This window comes from Neoarius graeffei, chromosome 5, assembly GCF_027579695.1.
Source record: "Neoarius graeffei isolate fNeoGra1 chromosome 5, fNeoGra1.pri, whole genome shotgun sequence".
Taxonomy (NCBI): domain Eukaryota; kingdom Metazoa; phylum Chordata; class Actinopteri; order Siluriformes; family Ariidae; genus Neoarius; species Neoarius graeffei.
In genome coordinates, this window is record NC_083573.1 from 7,392,579 (window position 1) to 7,407,358 (window position 14,780).

The 14,780-nt window shown below is 42.5% G+C and overlaps 1 protein-coding gene across 3 annotated transcripts in view; it reads right to left on the bottom strand.

Annotated features, from left to right (window-relative positions):
• Window positions 1-14,780, bottom strand: part of fmnl1b (formin-like 1b) — a 108,315-nt gene that overhangs the window by 56,054 nt on the left and 37,481 nt on the right. For all 3 annotated transcript variants that reach the window (XM_060920381.1, XM_060920380.1, XM_060920379.1), the window contains 6 exons: window positions 5,805-5,879; window positions 5,104-5,214; window positions 1,235-1,384; window positions 962-1,063; window positions 537-777; window positions 283-423 (listed from right to left, as the gene is read on the bottom strand). In XM_060920381.1, the coding sequence (XP_060776364.1) occupies window positions 283-423; window positions 537-777; window positions 962-1,063; window positions 1,235-1,384; window positions 5,104-5,214; window positions 5,805-5,879 (820 nt within the window). The remainder of the gene's footprint in view (window positions 1-282; window positions 424-536; window positions 778-961; window positions 1,064-1,234; window positions 1,385-5,103; window positions 5,215-5,804; window positions 5,880-14,780) is intronic.

Here is a 14,780-nt window from a genome sequence, read left to right on the forward strand (position 1 = left end):
CAGCCCTGTGATGACCTGGCGACTTGTCCAGGGTGTACCCCGCCTTTCGCCCGTAGTCAGCTGGGATAGACTCCAGCTTCCCTGCGACCCTGTAGAACAGGATAGAGCGGCTAGAGATAATGAGATGAGATATTTTATTTATATATATATATATATATATATATATATATATATATATATATATATATATATATGGAAACACACACACACACACACACACACACACACACACACGTGTGTATCAGGATCGTCAGAAGTCTCCAGTGAGGAAGGAAATCTCACCCGTCCTAAAAGTGTTCAGAGGTGGAGGAGGCGGAAGAGGAGGAGGTGGGGGCAGGGCGGAGACTGGCAATGGGGGCGGAGCTGGAGGTTGCGACTGTGCACAGGATGCACTTTCAGGAACGTTTGCTTCAGTAATCTCATCTATGATGAAAGGAAAATTAACCTTTTAAAAATGAAATTTAGAAAATGACAAAGTACACACACACACACACACACACACACACACACACACACACACACACACACACGTTCACCTGTGCTGGGTAGTGGTGCGTTTCCTGCCTCGTCTATGATGTTAAGTTCCACAGATCCAGACTCTGAGCGCTCCATTCGGATGAGTCCCTGCTCCACCAGTGATTGGACCTTTTGCTCGAGTGCTCTTGATAAGCGCTCTCGGTCCCTCTCGCTCTCCTTCTCCAGCTCTCTGGCCATCTCTCGTTCTTGCTCTCGCTGCTGCAGGGTGGAGATCTGTGTGCATGATTCCCGGAGGCTCTCCTGTACACACACACACACATGCACAGTCTTGATTTCTGCTGTGATATGCAGGTCTGAATTTGCCCTATGTGATGGTTCAGGCTGGTGGTGGCGGTGTAGTGCCGTGGGGAATGTTTTCTTTCTGCACACACTGGGCCACTTAATACCAAAACAGCATCGTCCCACCTTACTCACACACTCGTACCTTTAGGAGTTCCACTTCCTTAGTGCTATGGATGAGCTGTCTCTCCAGGTCTGACACTTTCTCCATTGCTGCATTCTCACACTCCTGCAACCTGCTGCTCAACTGCAACACACACACACACACAGCAGGGTGCTTTTGACTACAGACATCCTCACAAAGCCGAACTACAGACATCCAGATATGGATTTAGATCCCTAATAAACAATAAGGGAAAAGCGTAGTGTGTATATATATATTATACACACACATATATACATACATATACACACGCACCTCAGCGTTGTTCTGTTGGACTTCCTCTAGGTGCTCCAGTAAGGTGTTTTTGGTCTCTGTGTCCTCCAGCAGGGCTCCAACATCAAACAAGTTGTCCAGATACGCATGGACCTGGACCTGTAATCTCTCACTCTCACTCATTTTTAACGTCTTAACACACACACACACACACACACACACACAGTATGCAGTGTCTCGCAAAAGTATTCATCCCCCTTGGTGTTTGTCCTGTTTTGTCGCATTGCAAGCTGGAATTAAAATGGATTTTTGGAGGGTTAGCACCATTTGATTTACACAACATGCCTACAACTTTAAAGGTGCAAATTGTTGTTTTATTGTGACACAAACGATAACCAGCGTTACCAGGCAAAACAAACCTCGCCCGGTAGCACCTACGATGACTATGAAGGAAGATATCGTGAAAAGATGATTCTGACCTTGTGTGTGAACATACTTGGCTAATAAACATGGTTCTGATTCTCTGCTGCTCTCAGCCCATCAGAACACACTGTCCTGCTCTCAGCCAATCAGAACACACCGTACTGCACAGTTGTTACACTCTTATGGTGATGATACACGGGGCAACTTTTTGGGCAATGTTGCCGAGCAATGTTGCTGGGCAATTGCGTTTTGACTCTTTTCTATTGAGATTGGGCAACATTGTTTCTTTCTGAATGGTTTTGATAATCTCTGGCAACTTTTTGAGATAAGCCAATCAGAACGCGAGTATCGAGTCATGTGACCTCCAGTGAGGTTCGGATCAGAAATTTCAAACAAATATGGCGGCCGCTCAGTGTCAGTGGAGTGAAGAGATGGAGAGACTCCTCATCTGTTTTTACACCGGTAAGTTGTTATTTTAATATTCTATATGGAGGAATTTACCTCACCAAAGCTCTAAAAAACAACAGACAGCTTGATTAAATGGTCACAGCAAAAATTAAGACATCGATTTTTTTTTTAGCTAACTGTAAACTGCCGTTGCTAACTGTTGTTGCCCATTGTTAGTTGCCCCGAAAAGTTGCCCTGTGTCTCACCTAGTTGCCCGTTGCCAGCAACATTGCCCAAAAAGTTGCCCCGTGTATCATCACCATTACAGCATGATGACATCGTAGCAACTGCCTCTATATGAAGCAGTAGCCACAAAATCCTGAACCGGATGACCTCCAAAATGTTGGAGGTTCTATTTGAGACCAATGCCCATCTCTCCTGAAAGTTTCATGAAGATTGGTCTAGCCGTTTTCCAAGTAAGCAAGCAAGCATGAAAGAAGACCGAAAATAATACCTCGCCTCCTAGTGGACTCCGTCCCGGGTGAGGTAATTAAGATGAAAAAAAAGAAATCTGGAATGTGCACAGGTATTCACCCCCTTTCAGATGAAACCACTGAATAAGAGCTGGTCCAACCAAGTCACTTCATAAGTCACATTAGTAGATTAAGATCCACCTGTGTGCAAAGTGTCACATGATGTCTGTATAAATCAACCTGTTCTGGAAGGACCCTGACTCTGCAACACTACTAAGCAAGCAACATGAAAACCAAGGAGGTCAGACAAACAGGTCAGAGACAAAGTTGTGGAGAAGTATAAATCAGGGCTGGGTTATCAAAAATATCCCAAACTTTGAATATCCTACAGAACACCATTACATCCATTATAGCAAAATGGAAAGAAAATGGCACCACTACAAACCTGACAAGAGAAGGCCGCCCACCAAAACTCACAGACCGGGCAAGGAGGGCATTAATCAGAGATGCAACAAAGACACCAAAGATAACACTGAAAGAGCTGCAAAGATCCACAGTAGAGATGGGAGTATCTGTCCACAGGACCACTTTAAGCTGTATACCCCGCAGAGCGGGGCTTTATGGAAGAGTGGCCAGAAAAAAGTAATTGCTTAAGAAAATGCATTTGGAGTTTGCCCAACAGCATGTGGCAGACTCCCCAAACACACAAAAGAAGATTTTCTGGTCAAATGAGACTAAAATTGATCTTTTTGGCCATCATGGGAAATGCCATGTATGGCGCAAACCCAACACCCTGAGAACACCATCCCTACAATGAAGCATGGTGGTGGCAGCATCATGCTGTGAGGATGTTTTTCATCTGCAGGGACAGGAAAGCTGGTCAGGACTGAAGGAAAGATGGACGGCACTAAATACAGGGCAATTCTGGAGGAAAACCTGTTTGAGTCGGCCAGAGGTTTGAGACTGTGACGAAGGTTCACGTTCCAGCAGCACAATGACCCTAAACATACTGCTAAAGCTACACTGGAGTGGTTTAAAAGGGAACATTTAAATGTCCTGGAACGGCCTAATCAAAGCCCAGACCTCAATCCAATTGAGAATCTGTGGCATAACTTGAAGATTGCTGTACACCAATGCAACCCATCTAACTTGAAGGAGTTGGAGCAGTTTTGCGTTGAGAAATGGGCAGAAATCCCAGTGACTAGATGTGCTAAGCTAATAGAGACAAACCCCAAGAGACTTGCAGCTGGAATTGCAGCAAAAGGTGGCTCGACAAAGTATTGGGGGGGTGGGGGGTGAATACCTACGCACACTCCAGATTTTTGTTTTTTCATCTTAATTGTTGTTTGTCACACAATAAAACAATTTGCACCTTTAAAGTGGTCGGCATGTTGGGTAAATCAAATGGTGCTAACCCTCCAAAAATCCATTTTAATTCCAGCTTGTACTGCAACAAAATATGATTGCGATTTGTAATTTAAGTTTATTTATTTTTATTCAATTAATTTAATTTTATTTCATTAATTTTATTTCGGGCGGTACGGTGGTGTGGTGGTTAGCGCTGTCACCTCACAGCAAGAAGATCCGGGTTCGAGCCCCGTGGCCGGCGAGGGCCTTTCTGTGTGGAGTTTGCATGTTCTCCCCGTGTCCGCGTGGGTTTCCTCTGGGTGCTCCGGTTTCCCCCACAGTCCAAAGACATGCAGGTTAGGTTAACTGGTGACTCTAAATTGACCGTAGGTGTGAATGTGAGTGTGAATGGTTGTCTGTGTCTATGTGTCAGCCCTGTGATGACCTGGCGACTTGTCCAGGGTGTACCCCGCCTTTCGCCCGTAGTCAGCTGGGATAGGCTCCAGCTTGCCTGCGACCCTGTAGAACAGGATAAAGCGGCTAGAGATGATGAGATGAGATGAAAATTTTATTTCAGTTTCTTCACTTATTTTTATTAATTGATTGATTTAACTATTTATTTGTTAGTGTGTTTTTCTTGTATTTCACGTCACATTCATTTTTTTTCATTTGTTGCTTAATATTTTTTTATTTTTATTTTATTTGTTTGACACGTTTCTAACAACCAAGATTAGTTTATAAAATATGCATCACAAACAATTATTTCTTTATCAGGTTATTCATTTGCATGTTTATTTATTTACTTACTTTTGTATTTTTAATCTCGTCACTTCATATTTGTTTGTTTTGGCAAATTTCTCTGACTCAGAGTTGCTGTGCAAAATATGTACCACAAAGAAACAAGCAAGCAAGAACAAAAAGATCTATTTATATATGTTAGTTTGCGTGTGTTTTTAAACTTTTCACATCATATTTAGTGTTTATTTATGGCTGAACATTTATTTGTTTGATTGCTTTTTTGGTCTGGCACATTTGTAACACTCGTGGTTGCTTTACAAAATATTTAACAACAAAGAAACAACAATAAATAATATAAAACCACAAAACAAAATAAAAACAACAAAAATATAATGAATAGAAAAGGAATAACAACATTGTGTGAAGTAAAAAGTTGAAAATCCACCCAGATGTCTTGTATATGTTTGTGTTTTACATTTTAAATGTAATTTATAGCATTGCTGCAAACAAAATACAATACTGTGTGTGTGTGTGTTTTCTCACCTCCAGGTAATTGTCCAGCCCCAGCTGTGTGAACTCGTACTGTAGGTGAACTCTGAAGTTCATGTTTTCGACAGAATGCACGACAATATTGATGAACTGCATGCACGCCACCTAGTGGAGAGATGATGGAAAACATTTCTCTGTCCTCCACTGAAATTAAATCGTGAGTTCACAAGTAGGCTCACTGAATTCATTTTTTAATTCAATTTGAATAATTATATTGAATGCTTTTTTTAAAATAAATAAATAAATAAATAAATAACTTTCCTCGCAGTGAATAAACCTTGGTCGTGCTTTCCCTTGAAGGTGAAATTTATTACTTGCAAAGGAAATGAAGTTGGACGACAGATTAGCAACGCTGCTCCTGAACTGTCTGAATGGCTGCCATGACATGAACTCAGTAAATATATGTCTTTAGCACTTAGAGATCTAGGTGATGGAATGATTCAGATGAACCGCCTTCGCTAATCGGTCGAGATAAACACTGATGAGCAGCTGAAAAACTCATGAGAACTCATTACAAAGAAAAATAAATAAAATAAGGACAGCAAAGACACTCTTGACCGTTCAATATTATGCGCAAACACCATCCCCTATGAAACAGAACTCCACTGACCACCTTAGAGTCTGTGGGCGTGGCTTTGCATGGGAATTGGAGGCGGGTTCAAGGAGCAAAAGATCGTTCTAAAACTAGATCTCACCATGAAGTCGATGTTGTTGTCCTCGTTACAGAAGTAGGCCATCAGCTTTTCAAAGCGACTCTTCTCCCCGCACACCTACACACACACACACAAAGCTGACTTAAGACAATATTTATCGCAAATTAAAGTATCAAACCAGCAAGGAGTGTACTGATTTTGTCATGTATTAACAACTGAGGTATGTTTCAGAGTACACAAGTACAATAAGTCGGAGAGTGCGAGTAAGACGGATGGTTACCATCGTAACAATTGTACATCCTTGGTTTAGAAAGCAAAGAAAGAGGAAATACCAGTTTATAGCTGCTGTAACATGAATGTTAACTGGAGGTAGCTTGTTTCATGAACGTTCCACAACATCGAATGGAACCTTCAATGGGTTGTTTGAAAAATTGTTGGACAAGATGAAGAAAAGATGGTGGAATGTTACAACAGGGTGCACTGCACCACCACCACGTTGGTGATTATTTTCCTGTTACAACAAAGCGCTTTCTTACCTTGCCTGGGGCCGAGTCCACCGGGGGCGAGGTATTGTTTTCGGTCGGGTTTCTTTGTTAAATGATATTACAGGAAAATGGCTGGATCATTCTTCACGAAACTTTCAGGATAGATGGGCATTGGTCTCAAATAGAACCTCCAACATTTTGGGGGTCATCCAGTCAAGGTCACCAAAAAGGTCAAAATTGTTTTTGTTGCGGCTACTGCCTCATATAGAGGTGCGAGCCACTATGTCATTGTGCTGTAAGAATGCAACAGTCGCACACTGCGCATACATGTGTTCCAATTAAAATGGCCAGTGAGTGTATACAAGTCAGTTCACCATTCAAAATAAATGGACTAGATTAAAGAAATCGCTTTCAGACATGTTTATGCTTATTACAGAGGGAAAGTGCGTTCCACTGAGCTCTAGCGCCGGGCCATTTCCGGAAATAAGAGTTTGGGTCATGGCGACAATGTGTGTACGTCAACCTCAGTTCGGAGGTTTCAGTTTTGAAAACTAAGAGGTAAGAGTAGAATAATATAAAAATACAGACACTTGGTATCTTTTACTTCTGTGATTTTTAAATTGTTCATTTTTGGATTACACTTCATTTTTGTGGCTCCTGCCTCATCTCATCTCATTATCTCTAGCCGCTTTATCCTTCTACAGGGTCGCAGGCAAGCTGGAGCCTATCCCAGCTGACTACGGGCGAAAGGCGGGGTACACCCTGGACAAGTCGCCAGGTCATCACAGGGCTGACACATAGACACAGACAACCATTCACACTCACATTCACACCTACGGTCAATTTAGAGTCACCAGTTAACCTAACCTGCATGTCTTTGGACTGTGGGGGAAACCGGAGCACCCGGAGGAAACCCACGCGGACACGGGGAGAACATGCAAACTCCACACAGAAAGGCCCTCGCCGGCCCCGGGGCTCGAACCCAGGACCTTCTTGCTGTGAGGCGACAGCGCTAACCACTACACCACCGTGCTGCCGGCTCCTGCCTCATCGAGTAAATATATATATGCTATATTTACTGTATGGACATGGGATCAGAAAACAGTTTTATTTATAAGCAGTAGCTACATATGCCCATAGGGTACCGTACCTATTTTTTTGCGATATCTTCCTTCATATTCATCATTCGTGCTCCCGGGCGAGGTTTGTTTTGCCTGGCAACACTTGTTTCTGATGTAACACCTTCGGTCACTTTATTAAGTTGTGCATAGCAACAGATAAATTAGGGATAGATTAGGGATAAATTTAGCTCATGTTTTAAGTCGTTAAAATTCTGTAAAGCCGCTTTGCGACAATGTTTATTGTTAAAAGCGTTATACAAATAAACTTGACTTGACTTGAGATAAGATACAGGTCATCAAGTGTGCACTCATAAAACGACAACTAAGCACAGGATGTTTAAATTGTAACATACACACCGGACACAATGTCACTTTTACGACACAACCAGAACATCAGGGACGTAGTCGCTCATCTGGCGTGCCATCAAAACAACCATGATGACCAAACCATCAAACAGAACTGAAAGGTGACCATGTGAGAGAGGAGCAACCTCCACAACAAATTGTTTCCAACAGGAAAATCAACAAAGGACTAAATTTTGTTCCCCGACAGAAGATTGACCCAAAACATTGATCAGAACTGAATTTGCATGATAAATGAGAGGAGATACAATTCTAGTGAGAAGAAAATTGAACAGAAGTTGACCTAATTATGAATTTGTTCGCAAAAAAAAAAATTGACGATACAATGACCAAGTGTTGTGCAGAAGGTCGAGTTCTTTCAAATAAAACAATCAAAACTGAAATCCATTGAGAACTGAGGGAGGAGACACAATTTAACTGGAGATCACAAACACCTACAGGAGATGCTTCATAGCTAACCGCTCCATTCCTGGATCCGACTAGCGATGACATCAGGAGGATACCGTACCAGCCAGTTTTGGCCCCTTGTCCTTGAATGATAGCACTGGTACAGCAGGGCCCCTCCATCAGGAGGTGTCATGCATTGGTGTTCACTACTTTCACCCAACTCTCCCACTATACTTGGTCATATCTTTTCAACCATAACGACGTCTTTTCGATTTCACCTTGCACATCTGTGATCAACTTTCTGGTCTCGGTAGGACTAAAACAAAAGCGGTATCTAAAATAAAATAAAAAGATTAACTAAAGCTTTTTCCCTTGCATCAACTGCAATACGATGGTATTCTACCTTCCAACCTGCACCCTTCATGGTTCTCAATCAATTCTCTCCATCTTCTTTCCTTCCGGTCTTCAGCATCTTTGATGTCGTCTTCCCAACTCACTTAGTTCCTTAACAATCCTAATCTTCTGTTCTTCATTCCGGAGAACAATATTCGGTCTTTTCGTTGTCCTTATTTGAGGAAACACCATAAAGTTTTCCAGATCCACACTAATCTGCCACTGTCCTTCACATTTACTTTCAGTCATCGCTGCCTTGCACCCATTCTTCTTCAGTCTAAATTGTTTGCAACAGGAAAATCAACAAACAAATGACCAAGTTTTGTTCCTCGAGGGAAGATCTACCAAAAACATCTATCAGAACTGAAATTGAGTAAGAACTGCAAGAAGAGATACAATTCTCATGAGAGGCCTGGAAAATTCGTTAATTTGGCCTAATTTGTCACTCATTAGCAAAAAATTTGACAAAACAACAGCCAAAGTTTTGTGCGGAGTGATGAGTTCTTTCAAACAAAACAATCGTAACGGAAATCTGTGCAGAACTGACGAAGGAGATACGATTTTACTGAATTGTGGATGACGGACGCCAAGCCATGGCAACAGTTCATTGGCCTTATGGACAGATGAGCTAACACAGTTATTATGGCTACTGACTGTCGTCAGTACGAGATACAAATAAAACTTTTGCAATCTCACAATTCCATGTTTACAAGTGTGTTTCTTTTGCACTACCACACATGTACACAAGAGGGCAGTGTCTATTTTGATATCTTCTCCATCGTGCAACATAGTGGGTGTCAAATGTTTTGTTGACAGGGACCTCTTAAACTGTGAAACAAATTCCTTTCATTTATTGCATAAAAATTAAGATTCTTCGATGATTATTACTATTATTTTTTTTGAGCCATATACAGTAACTTTCTATTCTTTTACTGACATTGCCACTGATGGAACACATTCAGTCTGAGATGACTTTGATGCTTGGATCCCTAATATAATAACTTTGATAATGCAATAATGTGATTTACAGCAGTGTTTTTTAAAAAGTCATGAACCCCCTGGCTATGCTTTACAGAGCCCTGGAGTTCCCCAGAGTCTGTCTTTAGAACCAGTATGAATATAAATAAAAATATAAGGTGTAAATCACGGTTCCTCAGACTGAACAGTTTAAAGCTCCTCTTTGGTATTTTTACATGAGTTTATAGCAGTACTGTTGGCTCGCTTATTCCTAAGAGCACTCTGTATTGTCCCTTGGCTAGCTTATTGCTAAGAGCACTCGGTATTGTCCTTTAGCTTGCTTGTTGCTAAGAGCACTCGGTATTGTCCTTTAGCTTGCTTGTTGCTAAGAGCACTCGGTATTATCCCTTGGCTCGCTTGTTGCTAAGAGCACTCGGTATTATCCCTTGGCTCGCTTGTTGCTAAGTGCACTTGGTATTGTCCCTTGGCTCGCTTGTTGCTAAGAACACTCGGTATGGTCCTTTAGCTTGCTTGTTGCTAAGAGCACTCTGTATTATCCCTTGGCTAACTTGTTGCTAAGAGCACTTGGTATTGTCCCTTGGCTCACTTGTTGCTAAGAGCACTCAATATTGTCCCTTGGTTCGCTTGTTGCTAAGAGCACTCGGTATTGTCCCTTGGCTCGCTTGTTGCCAAGAGCACTCAATATTGTCCCTTGGCTCACTTGTTGCTAAGAGCACTCGGTATTGTCCCTTGGCTCGCTTGTTGCCAAGAGCACTCGGTATTGTCCCTTGGCTCGCTTGTTGCCAAGAGCACTCAATATTGTCCCTTGGCTCGCTTGTTGCTAAGAGCACTCGGTATTGTCCCTTGGCTCGCTTGTTGCTAAGAGCACTCTGTATTGTCCCTTGACTCGCTTGTTGCTAAGAGCACTCGGTATTGTCCCTTGGCTCGCTTGTTGCTAAGAGCACTCGGTACTGTCCCTTGGCTCACTTGTTGCTAAAAGCACTCGGTATTGTCCCTTGGCTCACTTGTTGCTAAAAGCACTCAATATTGTCCCTTGGCTAGCTTGTTGCTAAGAGCACTCGGTATTGTCCCTTGGCTCACTTGCTGCTAAAAGCACTCAATATTGTCCCTTGGCTAGCTTGTTGCTAAGAGCACTCGGTATTGTCCCTTGGCTTGCTTGTTGCCAAGAGCACTCAATATTGTCCCTTGGCTCGCTTGTTGCTAAGAGCACTCGGTATTGTCCCTTGGCTCGCTTGTTGCTAAGAGCACTCGGTATTGTCCCTTGGCTCGCTTGTTGCTAAAAGCACTCAATATTGTCCCTTGGCTCGCTTGTTGCTAAGAGCACTTGGTATTGTCCCTTGGTTCGCTTGTTGCTAAGAGCACTCGGTATTGTCCCTTGGCTCACTTGTTGCTAAAAGCACTCAATATTGTCCCTTGGCTCGCTTGTTACCAAGAGCACTCAATATTGTCCCTTGGCTCGCTGACTGCTCAGAGCATTTGGTCTTGTCCTTCACCTAGCTTGTTGCTAAGAGCACTCGATATTGTCCCTTGGCTCGCTGACTGCTCAGAGCATTTGGTCTTGTCCTTCGCCTAGCTTGTTGGTAAGAGCACTCGGTATTGTCCTTCAACTAGCTTGTTGCTAAGAGCACTCGGTATTGTCCTTCAACTAGCTTGTTGCTAAGAGCACTCGGTATTGTCCTACAGCTAGCTTGTTGCTAAGAGCACTCGGTATTGTCCTTCAGCTAGCTTGTTGCTAACAGTACTTGGTATTGTCCCTTGTCTAGCTTGTTGTTATTGTCTGCTCTTGTTGCTCAAAACTGTGCTGAATATTTGGAGTTCACTGTCGCGCAAACAAAAGAGACACACAGAGACGTCCGTGTTTTTGCAGATTCAGTTTGTCATCATTTTCAATGCTGGCGATGTTCCAAACGCAATCCGCAACAAACAATTTGGTGACATCCTCGGCCAGAGATTTTAAAGCGTAATGTGAAATTGAAGACATATTTTTTCAAAGTTCACATCCATATTTTTAAATTATCGCGTTCCATTTCCGTATGGTTATTCCGTTGTAATGGACACGAACCGGCCTCAGCCGTCTCTCAGGCGTCCGCGAAGGAAAGAAAAGATATATTTTGTTCAAGGCTTCCACGTATGACACACAGATGAAGAAAAAGTTCGAGATGGGTTTTGAAGGGATCAGTAAGGAGTTAGCAGCTAGCGGTCATGTGCTTTCAAAACAATGGCCCATATGTAAACAAAAACAAACACCACACTGGATTCTTGCCAGGGCCCTTTTAAAAGGTGCAATAGTTGATTATTATTATTTAATTCTGACTTGTACAAAAACACGATGAAAAATAATTGTTTAAGCCATGGTGTCAGCACTAATGCAGGAGGAAACCCTTCGGGAATGCTGAATTCCAGGTCAGGATGCTTGGGTGTGTCTGAGTAGACCTCCTGTCAGTCGTTTTGATAGATGATCCTGGGGGCGGAGCTTCTTGAAGTTGTGTAAAAATAAAAACATTCAAATATTGAATCCACATTCTAAGCTGTTCGAGGAGACCTAATCTTGGGGAGAGAAGAAGAAAAAAAAAAAAAAAAAAAAAAACTTACCACATGCAACTTTAAAGGGATCCTCCAGTGGATTTACTCTTTAACTTACATTAAGTATTTGTAGATTTCACCACCCAAACATTCATTTTCAGAGACCAAATGGTGTTCTAGAAAAAGTAATTTTTGTTAAAAGTACCAGACGGGCCTCCCGCGGAAGTGACGTATGCGATGATGTGGCGTAGTGGAAGCTTAGAGGAACTCGGCTGTTTATATCCTCTACTTCCATTGTGGTTTTGCTCGTAGAGTTCCAACGAATCATCTAATGAGACGCTTTCATTTCCCAACAAAGAAAACTGGATAATCTTGTCTTCGATGACAACGGTCTCTGTCTGGATTTCAACACTGACCGGTTCAGCTGTTTGCACAGCAGCAATATTGCTCTTTCAGGTCAATTCACATTCCTCGCACATAAATGAAAATGAAACTACCATGAAATAAAAGTTCGGAAATTTCAAACAAGTGAGTTTCATGCAAAACACTGAGTAATTCCCTTATCTGGAGTGTAGTAGACCAAAGCTCAATCAAATGATCCATCGGCGATTGTTCTTTAACGTTGGTGTTTTCTTTGTTACCTGTATTTTCTTCCAGTATACGCTGAAGAGCCTCAATGCATCGGGAATACCAATTACAATTCACCAGGTAAGACACTGATAATATACCAGGGATGGATCCAGACCAATGCGTGTACAGAAATATACGCGCATCGGTCATAGGGCATTTGTTTAATTTACCGCTAGCCGGCTACACGGGCTACGCTCGACCAACAGACCGGGCTGAGCCACGGTCGTAGCGGGCCGTGGCTGCCCTCTTTGGAAAGAGCTCTACGCCCCTGTGAAAATCCATAACGATCTGGTAAAATTAATGAAAATATTTCTGCAAATCTGCATCTGTAAGATTCTTGGGCAGGATCCGTCCCTGTATAGTACAAAGAACCATGGTAGAACAAAGTTCAAACTAATCTCCCAAGTGGTGGTGTCATCTCTGTTGCCGCTCAACACTGCATCAGCGGACTTTTGGAGCTGAATGATGGGCAAATATTGTTGGCACGGCATCGTCTTGTCTTTCTTTTCATTTTGGAAGCCCCCATTAATCTTGCTTTTAATTTCGTCGATTTGTCAAAACAGGATGATTCAAAGTGTTCGGAGCAGAAATTGGGCACCGCAGGCAGATTGTTTTGAGGTCTTCCGATGGCATGAATCCATTTCTTGTGACTAGTCAGATGATTCTGGCCAGGTAAACGGTGAAAAGATATCTTCTTTTATCGTCCTTCTTTTTAGCATTATTTTTGCCATTTATATGCTGCACAAGGAGGCATAATTGACTTCTTTAAAAACCTATAAATTTGGTAAAATGCTTGTAAAACTAGCAAAACCACGATGTAAGCAGAGGATATAAAACAGCCGAGTTGCTCCAAGCTTCCACTACACCACGTCATCGCATACGTCACTTCCGCAGGAGGACCATCTGGCATTTAAAAAAAAAAATTTTTTCTCGAACACTATTTGGTCTCTGAGAATGAATGAAGGTTTGACTGTTAAAATCTAGAAATACTTTTACTTAATCTAAGTTTAAGAGTAAATCTGCTGGAGGATCCCTTTAATAACAATAAATTTAGCTCACAGGATAGAAACGAGTGATCCCCCCCCCCCCAAATGGCGGATTATGCCACTTGTAGTGTGTATTTCTGTGGTGTGTGAGAGGCTCCTGAATAATGCAGAAGTTGGCCTACTGCTCTCTATCCAAACAATACCTACATTCTGTCACCACCATCACTATACGACACCTGAACTCCCTCCCACACACACACACACACACGCACTAATTCTTTATCCCTTCCTTGCTTAACAGCTGGACAGCGATGCATCATAATCAAATGAAAACGTTGACTGTTGATTAGTATTAACTGTGTGTGTGTGTGTGTGTGTGTGTGTGTGTGTAAAGGACACCGTGCCAGGATGTATGCCTGTGTGATCTTTCATTCTGCTTTATGCATTCTTAATTAGATCGTAGTGTCTAAATATTTGATTCATTAGATGCATTGTTGACCTGATCACATTACAAGCCTTTAAAACCAGCTTTGATGACACACACACACACACACAGTATTACGATACTCACCATTTACAAGAACTGACGTAAATATCGTAAGCAATAATACGTAATCAGAGTTGGTCCAAGGCGGCATGGTGGTGTAGTGGTTAGCGCTGCCACCTCACAGCAAGAAGGTCCGTGTTCGAGCCCCGTGGCCGGCGAGGGCCTTTCTGTGCGGAGTTTGCATGTTCTCCTCGTGTCCGCGTGGGTTTCCTCCGGGTGCTCCGGTTTCCCCCACAGTCCAAAGACATTCAGGTTAGGTTAACTGGTGACTCTAAATTGACCGTAGGTGTGAATGTGAGTGTGAATGGTTGTCTGTGTCTATGTGTCAGCCCTGTGATGACCTGGCGACTTGTCCAGGGTGTACCCCGCCTTTCGCCCGTAGTCAGCTGGGATAGGCTCCAGCTTGCCTGCAACCCTGTAGAACAGGATAAAGTGGCTAGAGTTCTGATTATTCAAACCATCATGTAGCTTTTCATCACCACCACATTTTTCTTGAGCAGAAGCACCAGAGACTGTTTTTTTCCGACTAGCATTTCGAATAGCACTTGATCCAGCATTTACGACTGTATTTACTGGATTTTACGTTATACTTCGACCGTTAGCCA